At 45.4% G+C, this 13,201-nt stretch overlaps 2 protein-coding genes across 2 annotated transcripts; both read left to right on the forward strand.

Annotated features, from left to right (window-relative positions):
* Nucleotides 1-7,647: 7,647 nt before the first annotated feature.
* On the forward strand, nt 7,648-9,915 carry LOC125351085 (nuclear receptor subfamily 1 group I member 2-like). Its single transcript, XM_048345824.1, has 4 exons — nt 7,648-7,835; nt 8,940-9,073; nt 9,324-9,372; nt 9,594-9,915. Exons 1-4 carry the CDS (start codon nt 7,648-7,650, stop codon nt 9,913-9,915), a joined length of 693 nt encoding a protein of 230 aa, XP_048201781.1.
* A 20-nt stretch (nt 9,916-9,935) lies between these two features.
* LOC125351086 (nuclear receptor subfamily 1 group I member 2-like) lies at nt 9,936-12,609 on the forward strand. The gene is made up of 5 exons (XM_048345825.1): nt 9,936-10,013; nt 10,133-10,407; nt 11,761-11,903; nt 12,073-12,151; nt 12,501-12,609. The coding sequence occupies exons 1-5, from the start codon at nt 9,936-9,938 to the stop codon at nt 12,577-12,579; spliced, it is 654 nt and encodes a 217-aa protein (XP_048201782.1). The 3' UTR covers nt 12,580-12,609.
* The last annotated feature ends 592 nt before the right edge of the window (nt 12,610-13,201 follow it).

The following is a 13,201-nucleotide window of genomic DNA, read 5'->3' on the forward strand; positions in this document are numbered from 1 at the left end:
GTACAGCCAGTTTGGCAAGCTGAAATCCCAAAGTTCAAAGCCTGATATTGGAGTAAAAAATGATTTTCATCCTCTTGCAACTTACTTGAATGAATTATTTCAGTTTCATTTATGAGAAGTTCATCTTTTTCCTATTTATTTTACATACCCTCTGTTATACAGAGGTGACATTTTACTTATCATAGGCATTCCCACTTGCACTCGTGGGAATTCTGTCCTTTTTTTTTTTTTTTTTTTTTGGCCAGTCCTGGGCCTTGGACTCAGGGCCTGAGCACTGTCCCTGGCTTCTTCCCGCTCAAGGCTAGCACTCTGCCACTTGAGCCACAGCGCCGCTTCTGGCCGTTTTTCTGTATATGTGGTGCTGGGGAATCGAACCTAGGGCCTCGTGTATCCGAGGCAGGCACTCTTGCCACTAGGCTATCTCCCCAGCCCGGAATTCTGTCCTTTTGTATTTATGCCTCCTTCTGAGCCCGTGTCTACTGGAGTTTTTACCTTTTTAAACTGTTCTTTCTCTTAGTAGGTAGGAAACCTATTTAGTCTGATATTGTATCAGTTGTTTATTGTATTCCTCAATAGTTATATTCTTTTGGAATTTGCAGGCACACAGATTAACTAAATAGAGTGACAGTTTCTCCTCATCCTTTCTTACTTTGCTGAAGAGGTCTTTGCCTTCTTGCATTCTCTTGGCCCTTAAGAACACTGTTGAACAACAGTCACAATAGTGGACAGTCAGGCTCAATGCATACTCTTGTATGGGTTGTACACTTTACTATTCTAAGGAACATTGTTTACAAATTTAGATGCTCTAGGTATTGTCATCTGTATAATTGTAATTAACTTTATTTCATACTGTGACCTGATATTTCTTGGAGCCTTTTCTGAGTTATTCCCTGAGCTTATGGTTGAGACTGTTTTTCTCCAAAGGACTTGTATTTGCCTTTGCCATGAGTAGGGGGTCAGTCCCAAGAGGGACTGAAGCCTTGGAGCGCACAAGTAAGTCAAGTTGAACTTCAGGCTACCGGACCAGTTACAGACTTCTTATGAGAAACTGTACTTCTTTCTGCTTCACTAAAGCCAAAAATCTTTCCCCCTCTCCTCCTCCCTTGCCTTCATAAGGACAAAAGGTGACTCCTCCACCAATGGGGAGAACTTTATCGCTCAGAGACTCCAACTGGGGCCAGAGGGATCTAGGGCAGACTTTTCTTCCCATTGATTTTCCTGCCTTTTTTGTTTATTGAGACGGTCTAATTATGTTATCCAGGTTGATCTTGAACTCATGATCTTCCTGCCTCAGCCTTCCAAGTGATTTAATTTTAAAACATGTGCCACCTGTTATTGCTAGCTTCTTAAGATATTCTTTAAGGGTGAGAATGGTGAAGGGGTGACACGGATCAAGTTACATAGCATTCATAAACTGCTTTGTTAAATGGCATCTCCTATGTACCACTACTTAAAGATAATAAAATTTTCCAAAAATATTATTTAATAGGGGCTGGGGATATAGCATAGTGGCAAGAGTGCCTGCCTCGGATACACGAGGCCCTAGGTTCGATTCCCCAGCACCACATATACAGAAAATGGCCAGAAGCGGCGCTGTGGCTCAAGTGGCAGAGTGCTAGCCTTGAGCGAGAAGAAGCCAGGGACAGTGCTTAGGCCCTGAGTCCAAGGCCCAGGACTGGCAAAAAAAAAAAAAAAAAAAAAAAAAAAAATTTAATAAAGAATTCCACGCAGCCACTCTTTTCCCACAGAGTTAATAAAATTGTTGGATATTCTCTTGTTAAGTGTGCCTTTTGTTATAGAACTGTCTGTCCATAATATGAGCTCCCTGGAGTTGAGGAAATCATACCCTTTTCCTCCCTTTCAAAGGATGAGGAAATTAGTTGATGCTCAAAAAGAAGCTAACAAAATGCAATACTCATTCTGATTTAAAAAATGTTGGTTAACCAGAAAGAATGGAAGAGACCTTTGGTGTAGCTGATTGATACATGATAGTCTTCAAAATACTTTTACAACACATCTTACTTAGAGAAGCATTAGAATAATTCTCCTTTAAGGAAACAGAGGTTGTGTGCTGATAGTAGGGTAGAATAAACATTTAGAGAAAACATTCCTGGTTTGTCTACCTAAAAATATTCATTTAAAAATATTGTTTTTGCTGCAGGACTGAGCTGATAAGAAAGTTCTGGAGGTCACCCCGAGCTTTCTCCTTCTTAGCCTCACCAGCCCTCAATGTTTCAGAGAGAATTACTTTCATTTGCATGGTGGTTGGACTCTGCCAATTACATAGCTGAGCTGTGGGTCCTTCATTCAGAAGAACATTGACTCAGGAGGGGGATCAATGTTGGTTCATATTGTCGATGCAGTTTCTGGCTTGGTTCACTGGGCCATCCATCCCAGCCATGTTCTCCTACTCAAGGTGTTTCAGATGCACAGGGAGCATGGGATTTAGCTTCCTTCCCCTACTTTGCACTTAGGGCTGAGACCTGGCAGAACTCTCTGTTTCCCAGAACGTGCTCCTCTGCCCACACCTCCTGTACTTCTATGAAATGCAGAAATAACAAACTGAAAAGAGAAAGAGATATGTCCCTACCCCTTTTGTACTACATAATACACCCTAAATTCCAAATAAGGGAGTCCAGTGTAAAACTATAGGGGACAAGAGCACTACATGAAGTGAACAGGGCTTGGCAGTCAATTCAGAGGTCACTGTGACCTGCTAAACACTGGAAAGGGGAACAGAATGTACTTGTGAGCTGATGCCAGCTGCCACCTCTGATCCAGACAGAGTCACAGCCTTCAGATCTCTTTTTTTTTTTTTTTTTTGGCCAGTCCTGGGCCTTGGACTCAGGGCCTGAGCACTGTCCGTGGCTTCTTCCCGCTCAAGGCTAGTACTCTGCCACTTGAGCCACAGCGCCGCTTCTGGCCATTTTCTGTATATGTGGTGCTGGGGAATCGAACCTAGGGCCTCGTGTATCCGAGGCAGGCACTCTTGCCACTAGGCTATATCCCCAGCCCCCCAGATCTCTTGAGTCTGGTTTCTGAGTCCCTGAAAACAGAAAGGCCAACTTCCATGTATGCTCATATTAATATAGTAGATGAACTCTCTTGCCTGAATTCATGAACTGGGATTCTGATGGCTTATTGTTAATGTATTTATTTTTCTATCTGAGTGCTCTCTGAAGACAAAGAGGAGGAAACCTTTGTTCACTGTACATACTTGGACCATTTCAAAAGAACCTTGAAATAGGATCTCGTTTTCCCCTCACACCCAGCCCTGGAATTGTGTGATAAAATGGTATATCCATGTGTAGTATAGAAAGAGTCAGAATAAAGCAGAAAGAGAAAAGGTCTTGCCACAAACTTGCCTTCATCACTCAGACCCACCCAGTGCCCAGGCTGCTTTATCAGCACCCCCCACCTCCACTGCTGGGAGGAGCCCACCAGCTTGCTGTGTGGGGGTTACTGGCCTCTCCAGGTGACTCTATGATTTCAACACAGCCCTGTGTAAAAGGGACTTAAAAAATTCACCAGTCTTCTCCCCATATTGGATGTATCCATTAATTTCACACTTCTCTTGCCAGTGGGTCTAGTCTTATATTTCTCCCACACACAGATACTTTTGTAAAAAATTTTCCCTGGACTGTCTCATATCACATATACAGTGAACAGAAAACCATTTATTTATTTATTTACTTACTTACTTACTTACTTATTTTTTTATTTGTCAGTTGTAGGGTTTGAACTCAGGGCCTGGGTACTGTTGCTGAGCTTTTGTGCTCAAGGCTAGTACTCTACCACTTGAGCCATGGCACTATGTTCAGTTTTTTGGTGGTTAATTAGAGATAAGAGTCTCATGGATTCCATGCCTGGGCTGTTCTGGTACAGGCATGCATACAAAAAAAAACTTTTCAGTTCATTCTAATGCTAGAGGAGCTGATAAGACATACATGAGAAATGACCCACACCCTAAACTTATTTGGTCAGGCACTGGTGGCTCATGCCTGTAATCCTAGCTATTTAGGAGGCTGAGATCTGAGGACTGGGCTTCAAAGCAAGTCTGGGGATAAAAGTCTGTGAAACTCTTATCTCCAGTTAATCACCAGAAAACTGGAAGTGGCTCAAGTGGTAAAGTGCCTTGAATTGAAGAACTCAGGGACAGCACCAAGGCCCAGAGTTTAAGCCCCATGACTGCCAAGATTAAAAAAAAAAAAATTCCATGAACTTTCCTGCTCTAGATGGCTTTGAACTGAGATTCTATGCTCTCAGCTTCCTGAGTGTGTAGGTTGTCTGGTTACTTCATTATTTGATAAGCAGAGAGGTAGGTAGGTTGGTAAGTAGATAGATTCATATAGATATAGATAGATAGATAGATAGTGATATATAGAGAGGTTCTAGTTATATCAGTGAGTTAATGACTACATTTCTTTTTAAACAGTGTTACTGTTTCCCATGCAGAAGGTTCTCAATTTGATATGATCCTATTTTTCTACTTTTGCTTTTGTTGCTAGGTTTGGGGGTTATAAATATATAAACGTATATATATGCATATATGCACACACATTATATAGATATCCATGTGTATGTGTGTATAATAAAAATCTTTGTCAACATTTTGGAATGTTTCCCATTGTGTTTTGTCTCTGTCTCTACCATCTTACCTGTGCTTTCCATGCAAGTTACCAACCACCTTCTTATTCTCTTTGTAAGGCCTTCCATCTTTTTTTGTTGGCTTCATTTGTTGTCTCTCATGGCTTCCTTTTGGACTTTCTTCCTTCCATTTTTCCTTTTGTGTTACCAAGTCAAAAATCCTTTTCCTCCAATACTTGGGGACATTTTATCAAGCATGCTTTATGAATTAAAATAGAAGTTGTTTGCTTTCTTCTTTTCTGTCAACAATGTAGGCCTGCAGACAATGTCACCAGGCCCATTCACCTCCTGGCTTCTGTTGGGTGCTTATGTCAGTTGGATTTCTCTCTCTAATTCTGATGATTTGTTATTGGTTCACATTGTCACTGTTCAGATTTTGGCATCTATATTTATTGTTCTTTCAGATCTACTTAGGCAATTGTATAGCTTTTGTTCTCTCTAATGTCTTCAATCTCTTCTACTGTTTAAACACATTTGTGTTTGTTGATTCAGGGAGTCTTTGCATGTTTATTGGAGCTGTAAGTTGCTTTTGCTGACTCTCCTTCATGGTGCTGTATTCAGCTTCTGTTCATGATTTGTGAGTTTTTGCTCAATATTCTGGTAGTCATACATGTAATTATTTGCCTCTAGGTGGAAGGGAGAAAAGTGAGTTCCTTAAGAGCAGAGCAGTTTCACCTGCCTCTGGGTTTAAGAGAGAACTATGAACCCAAGAAACTTCCCCCCTGATCCTTGGCTTTAGAGTTTTGTGAACAAATTATATATCCCTTATTTGTGCAAGCTGATATAAGGTTAGAATTATGACTTGAACACTCATGGGACTTCCCCTGTCCACATTTGTGTAGTTCAAGTTTCCAGTCCATAGGTTTTATTCACAGTATTCTAGAGAACCAAGATCAAGGACAAGTTATTTCCCTGTTCACTGTTAGAGATGAAATGTTGTGTACCATCTGTCTTGATATTATCCACAGAAATTATTCCCTGAGTAGAATTTTCCCTGGGAATTTTATTTTGGTTTTAGTAAAGGTAGCATCATCTGTGGAAGGTTGCTCTAGACAGACGTGTGTGTGTGTGTGTGTGTGTGTGTGTGTGTGTGTGTGTGTGTGTGTGTTCTGATACTGGGGCTTGAACTCAGAGCCTGAGCTCTGTCCCTGAGCTTTTGTGCTCCCTGCTTTGTTCTACCACTTGAGCTATAGCTCCACTTCCAGATTTCACTTTTTTAATTTTTTTATTGTCAAACTGATATACAGAGCATTTACAGTTTCATACTTTAGGCATTGGATACATTTATTTATTATTTTTTTACAATTTTATTAGCATATGTTTTTAGCATAGGTTTTTTTTCCAAATTTTTATTATCAAACTGATGTACAGAGAGGTTACAGTTTCATACGTTAGGCATTGGATACATTTCTTGTACTGTTTGTTACCTCTTCCCTCATTCCCCCTTTCCCTCTCCCCCTTCCCCCCCATGAGTTGTTCAGTAGATTGATACTAAACAGTTTTGCAATTATTGCTTTTGTAATCGTTTGTCTTTTTTACCCCATGTCTCTCAATTTTGGTATTCCCTTACAGTTTCCTAGTTCTAATACCTGTATACACGGTTTCCAATGTACTCAGATAAGATACAGAGATAGTGAAGGTACGACCACAGGAAGGGCATACAAGAGGATCATCAATAATAGAAGCTACAGTTTCACATCGCATGTTGAAAGTAATTACAACAGTGATATAACAGTCGTTTCCATAACATGGAGTTCATTTCACTTAGCATCATCTTTTGTGTTCATAAGGTTATAGCTAATGCGCTCTTGTGATCCTCTGCTGTGACTAGCCTAAACCTGTGATAATTATTCCCTATGAGGGAGACCATAGAGTCCATGTTTCTTTGGGTCTGGCTCACTTCACTTTCACTTTTTTTAATAATTAGACATAATAGTCTCAGAGACTTTGCTGCCTGGGCTAGCTTGAAAGAGTAACCCTCACTTCACAGCCTCATCTATCTCCCTGGAGAGACTATTGAGCACAGTGAGGTGAGTTTCCAGTTTGTGCCCACCATGTGCCCATTCCAAGGAGAATTCATATTACACTGTCAGTATGGGTGTAGCCTGGGAAACACATCCTGAGCACAGCTCTATCAATGGGCACAAAGTCTTATCTATCCATTCATACTCCATCTCTACCATGGTGGAGGCCTCTTTCCTCTACACTGAGATCCAGGCTCCATTCTCATAATTGTTTGGTTATCCAATTGAAAGCCTTGTTTCTTCTTAGTATTTCCAACTCCCTCTCTTTGTTTATCCAGGAGGTGGGAATACACCACACCTACAGGTCATCCTCTGTCACCACTCCAAACCCAGAAGTTATTTCAAACAGTAGCTTGTCCTGTGAGCCATTCACCCTTCACTCATTTTTGTGGCTGTAGTTGGTGTGGGACTTGAACTCAGGACCAGGACACTGTGCATGAATTCTGTCTCTCAAGACTAGCATTCTACCCTTTTGGAGCACAGGTCCACTTCTAGTTTTCTGGTGGTTACTTGAGATAAGAGTCTCATGGACTTTCCTGCTTGAGCTGGCTTTAAACTCCAATCCTCATATCTCAGCATATCAACAAACTACAATAATAGGCATGAGGCACCAAGTTCAACCTTTGGACTAGCCCATGGCCTCTCCAATTCACCCTCTCAAGTACTATTTGACCAGATCCAGATTGCCTGTCCTCCTTTTTCTGATCTCATTTCTTCCTCCTGATGACCCCTGTCTCTCCCACAGCTATTCTACTCCAAAGGTCTATCGTATACAGAATGTCATAGCTTAAAATATAACCCTCTGCTACATTTTTCCCATGACAAGTCAGCTTTTGGGCCTAGCATCAGACCAAAATGTGAGCCATGCTCAGAAGGTACAATGTCCCTTCTTCAGTCCCTCGCTGGTCATTGTTCACCCTTTCTTTCTCCATATGTTTTCACTTCTAGTCCAAAAGACCAAGAAGACAACCTGGAGATGAGACCTGAAGAAAGATGTTGCCAGGTTGGCCCTGTGCTCTGTGAAGAGTCAGACTCTGTTTCAGAAAATCCCAACATCGTTGTAGATGAAGATGGCAGTCCCCAAATCTGCCGTGTGTGTGGGGACAAGGCCAATGGCTATCACTTCAATGTCATGTCATGTGAAGGCTGCAAGGGGTTCTTCAGGTATAGTCACCCACCAGCCTCGTTCATTTGCTGCGATGTACACACTGGAGCACATCTAAACTTCCATTATCCCTCCAGGTAGTGACATCCAGGTAGTGTCTCAAGGGCTTCAGTTTGCTCTGTCTGCACTCTGGATAGTGTGTGGGCTGATAGCTCACCCAATATTCTCCTAATCAGTTCAAATGAGTCATTTCTATACCAGAAGAATCCTTCATCTTCAATTCTTGCTGGAGGTACCCAGTCACTTCCATTAAAATGTGTCTTGACTAAAAGATGAACCAGTAAAACTGGAAGAATATATATATATGTATATATATACATATGTATATGAATATGAATATATATACATATATATGAATATATATGAATATATATATGAATATATGAATATATATATGAATATATATATAAATATATATATATTTAAACAAGACAGTGTCATCTCAAAACAAACAGGGAGGGCCCAGAAATGAGGGATTAAACTATCCCATCTTGAAAAGAAGGCAGCTCTGGGGAGAAGATTCATATTGTCTAACTGAAGAAACAGAAAGCCTAGAGCCAGCTGGGCAAGGCCATCCTCAGCACAGGGCCCCAACCAAAAAGAGAAGGGAGGGAGAAAGGAATGGGTGAGGAAGAGCCTTAGGTGGCTTCAGGAAGGGACAGAGCTCAAAGCCACCCTTTGAGTCTTTATTCCTCAAATGGCCATCCTAATTGGGATCTCTCCTGGTTCTTCCTGGTGGCTGAATATTCACATGTGAACAAAGTCCTTCACCCGCAATTCTAAAGCTGGGGTACTGGTCAACACGAGGGTTGGGGACTCAGCTGTCTGTATCTGGTCGCATGGGAGCACTCCCAGGCCTGGATTGAGTCACTGTAGCAAGCTGGGTGTTGTGACAAGTTCAGTGTCACCAAAGTGAAGAAACCCAGCTGACATGGCCAAGTGTTGTGCAAAGGGTGTAGGAAAGTCGCCTCCCCTTCTCCTGCAGCTGGGTGAGCCAAGGCCTTTCCTCTAAGAAGCATGTGGCTCCCGTGGCCTGCAGTCTGGAGTCCAGTTCAAAGCCAGGTGTCCATGCCCGGTGCCCAGCGCTCTCTCTACTCTCACAGGAGGGCCATGAAGCGCAATGTCCAGCTGAGGTGCCCCTTCCGCAAGGGCACCTGCGAGATCACGCGGAAGACTCGGCGGCAGTGCCAGGCCTGCCGCCTTCGCAAGTGCCTGGACAGCGGCATGAAGAAGGAGAGTGAGTGATGGGAGCCGGCAGGCTCTCTGGGTGAATGTGCCCTGTGGTGCTGTGGGGCACACATTAGGCACGCCCTGTGGGCATGGGTGGCATTGCCCATGTGCATGGACGAATGCATCTTGGACGCCAGGCACCTGGGAGCTTGGGCAGGGCACTGGTTGTCCCAGCTTTGGAGGTGTGGTGGGCCCTGCTGGTTTCCTCTCACCTGGATGAGGGCACAAGCACAGAGCCTGCTCCCCTCCCCTTGCAGTGATCATGTCTGAGGCTGCGGTGGAGCAGAGGCGGGCCCTGATCAAGAGGAGGAAGAAGGGGCTGGGGATATAGCCTAGTGGCAAGAGTGCCTGCCTCGGATACACGAGGCCCTAGGTTCGATTCCCCAGTACCACATATACAGAAAACGGCCAGAAGCGGCGCTGTGGCTCAAGTGGCAGAGTGCTAGCCTTGAGCGGGAAGAAGCCAGGGACAGTGCTCAGGCCCGGAGTCCAAGGCCCAGGACTGGCCAAAAAAAAAAAAAAAAGAGGAGGAAGAAGGCACGCATGGAGGCTCAGCCGTCCACCGTGCCTGGGCTGACCCAGGAGCAGCGCATGTTGATCGAGGAGCTAATGGACGCTCAGTCGAAAACCTTCGACACCACCTTCTCCCACTTCAAGGATTTCCGGGTAGGAGGCTGTCCTCCTGGCTGGGAAGCTTTGTCAGCTCCTCAAACTCTAGTCTTCTTCTGGACTTTCAAAAATCATTATCCTTGGGGAGCTGTTAGGGATGCAAATTGTCAAGCCTCTCTGAAGAGGGGACATGACTCCCTGGGTTGGGGAATCTCTGCCCAGTCTTTCCAGTTTAGGTAGGAAGTAGCCCGAGACCAGGCATGAACATGTTTGGCCACCTTAGTTTCACAAACATCACTGATAGGTCCAGAAAGAAGGAACAAGTGCTGAGTGTGCATGTGTGTGCACAGGGACCTGCTATTATGCAACCTCTCATGTGTAGTTGGCCATCTTGTGCATGTGTGGAAACTTCTATGAATAGTCTGTTCACTCCCCCACCTCCTGTCATTAATTGCAGCTACCAAAGGTGTCTGGCAGCGAACATGCGATCTCAGATTTCCTGCAGAATTCAATGAGAGAACCATCTCTCAGCTGGGAGGAAATCAGGAAAGAGCTGTGTCCTGTGAAAGTCTCTCTACAGCTGCGGGGGGAAGATGGCAGTGTCTGGAACTACACCCCCCCTGACTATAGGGATGGAAAAGAGATCATCCCCATGCTGCCCCACCTGGCTGACATGTCAACCTACATGTTCAAGGGCATCATCAACTTCGCCAAAGTCATCTCCTACTTCAGGTAGGTCACGAAGGCTGGGTGGAGAGATGTGGAGAGGAAAGGAAATGACATAGAGGGGTCCAAGGAGTTTGGGCAGGGCCCATGAGTGTATGAGATGGACTTCGGTGCCAAAGGACCTTTCCTTTTTCTGCTGGGGACTTGGTTAACACCAGCTGAGTCTTTGTGTCACTACTTCAAAAATCTGTTTTATGAAAGTGTAAATGTCCCCCAAATAATGTCCACTTTGCAGATATTCAGATACCAAATCCCTTTCCTTTTTTACTGTATGGGCAGAAATCACATTTCTCCCTTTTCAGAGCAAAGAATGAGGTGCATGGAAAACAGAAGGGAGTCCAGAGAGAGAGTAGAAAAGAGAGAAGGGAATAGACATTGGATTTGCAGGTGTCTGCCTCTTAGGGGAAAGTGAGTGTCACTGAGGTCCAATGTCCAGGTCTCCCCAGTTCTGAGGTGAAGACAGCTTGACTTGAAAAACCACCATGATTTATTTAGGTGAAACAATCATTCTAAGTAGAAAACAGAGGCAGACATTTAAGGCTAAAAAGGCCGAGCCAAGGCATTGACTGTAGGTCAGTGGCTGTGTGGAGATATGGATATGGGCCAGGTTGTAAAGCACCAAGATGTCAAGCTAAGTGGGTCTGGAGGGCTGCTGAGGACAGGAAAGGATGCGGTAGGGGTAAATCACTTGCTTGGCTGGACTGTGGGAAGGATAGGCTAGAGGGAACCAGGAAGCAATTGCAACAGTCCTCTGGAGGAGTCTTTCCTCCTCCTCCTTTCTTCATCCTCCTCCTCCTCCTCCTTCTTCTGTCTCTGCTTCCCATCATCCTCCCCTCCCACTTTTCTTCCTCTTCTTTCTCTTTCTCACACTCCTGCTGTTCATCACCCTGCTGTTTTCTCTTCTCTTTCCCCTCTTCCTCCTCCCCTCCTCTTTTTACGCCTCCTCCCCTCCTGCCTCTCTTCCCCTTTCTCTCCCCCCACCTCTCTCCCCTCCTCTTCCCCTTCTGTGTCTCCTCCCCCTTCTTCACTTCTCTTCATGCAGATCTTCCACTATCTTTCCCCCTCTTCTTCCTTTTCGCTCCCCTCTACTACCTTTCTGTTTGTCTTCTCCTCCTCCTGCTTCTTCCCTTCCTCCGGTCACACCCCCTTTTCCTCCTCTCCTCCCCCTTCCCTTTCCCTTCTCCTCTTTGTCCTCTCCTCCTTCTGTCTCTACTGCTCCTCCTCCCATCCTCCCTTTCCCTCCTCTCCTCCCCTTCCCTCTCCTTCTTCCTCCTCTTCCCCATCTTCCTCCCAGACGATGGAGGCAGCCAGTGGGCAGTTTCCCAGGACCTGTGATCCCTTCCCCATCCTTGGTGCCAGGGACTTGCCCATTGAGGACCAGATCTCCCTGCTGAAAAGAGCCACCTTTGAAATGTGGGTACTGAGGTTCAACACATTGTTCAACTCAGAGACGGGGACCTGGGAGTGTGGCCGGCTGGTCTACTGTTTTGAAGACCCTGAAGGTACCCTGGTGGAGGGAGGAGGGGGAAAGAGGAGGTGTGTGTGTTGGGGGAGCTACAAGAGGTGATCCCTGAGCTTGCAGGGCAGGAACACTGTGCAATGGTGAGGGAAGGCTGGCTCCTGGGTCAGCTTCCTGAGAAACTGTTTCTCCATCAATATACTCATCCACAGGTGGCTTCCAGAAACTTCTACTGGATCCTACGATAAAATTCCACTACATGCTGAGGAAGCTGCAGCTGCACAAGGAGGAGTATGTGCTGATGCAGGCCATCTCCCTCTTCTCCCCAGGTGCTGGCTTTCCCCAGCTGGTGACATTTCCTCTAAAGATCTGCCCTGACCCCACCTGCCCTCTCCCCAGGGAAGTTTCCACCATTGGGCTGGCTCCCCTACTCATCACACAGCTGGGTGTAGATAGGCTGGGTAGATAGGCTGGTTTCTTTTGGTCCATGGGGTGACCCAGAGAAAGCCACCTTCTTCCTTCCCAGCCCTGCCCTGCCCTGAAGGTGCTTGGCCTGAAGTTCCTCCTCTCTGGGCCTGACTGAGCCTGTGTTTGTCTGGCCCACCCTTGCTGATACCACTCCCTTCCATTTGGCCCACAGATCGCCCTGGTGTCGTTCAGCGCAGCTCAGTGGACCAGCTACAGGAGAGATTTGCCCTCACCCTGAAGGCCTACATTGAGTGCAATCGGCCACAGCCTGAACACCGGTGAGAAGAGTCAGGGAGAAGGCTGCACTGGGCTGCCTGGGGCCTCCTTGCATCTCTGCCCTCCAGCTCTCTGCCTGCCTGAGCCTCTCAGGTAGCAATATATGTCTGAGTCAGCCTCTGACATCTAAGGCTCTAGAGCTGCATGCTGTGACCAAGACCTTTCTCTCCTGGTCAGCCCCAGCACCAGCCCAGGCATGATGAAATCTAAAGGGTCAGAGCCTATATCAGCTGAAGGGACATTTGTCCACTATCAAAAACCAGATGTCCCTGAGTCACCTACAGGGTCATCTAGCAATGGCCAGTAATTAACCATAATGACAGCGCAGGTAACTGCACAGGTAACTGACCATAAGGAAACACTAACAGTTATTTATTGGGAAGTGTCAGCCATAGTGCCCAACAGTGTTTGTGTATTATTATCTTCAATCTGCCCAGAAAGTGGGTGCAATACTCTGTAAAGAGTAGAGGCTGAAGGCTAGGGCCTAGTGCTCTACAGAGGGGTCGAAGCTGGCATAGACCGAATCAAACCAAATCCAAAGCTTAAGATCTAATAATTTCCCAAGAACACAAACCAACAGTAGGAAGGAAACTGCCT

This window comes from Perognathus longimembris, chromosome 5 (genome assembly GCF_023159225.1).
Source record: "Perognathus longimembris pacificus isolate PPM17 chromosome 5, ASM2315922v1, whole genome shotgun sequence".
Classification (NCBI taxonomy): domain Eukaryota; kingdom Metazoa; phylum Chordata; class Mammalia; order Rodentia; family Heteromyidae; genus Perognathus; species Perognathus longimembris.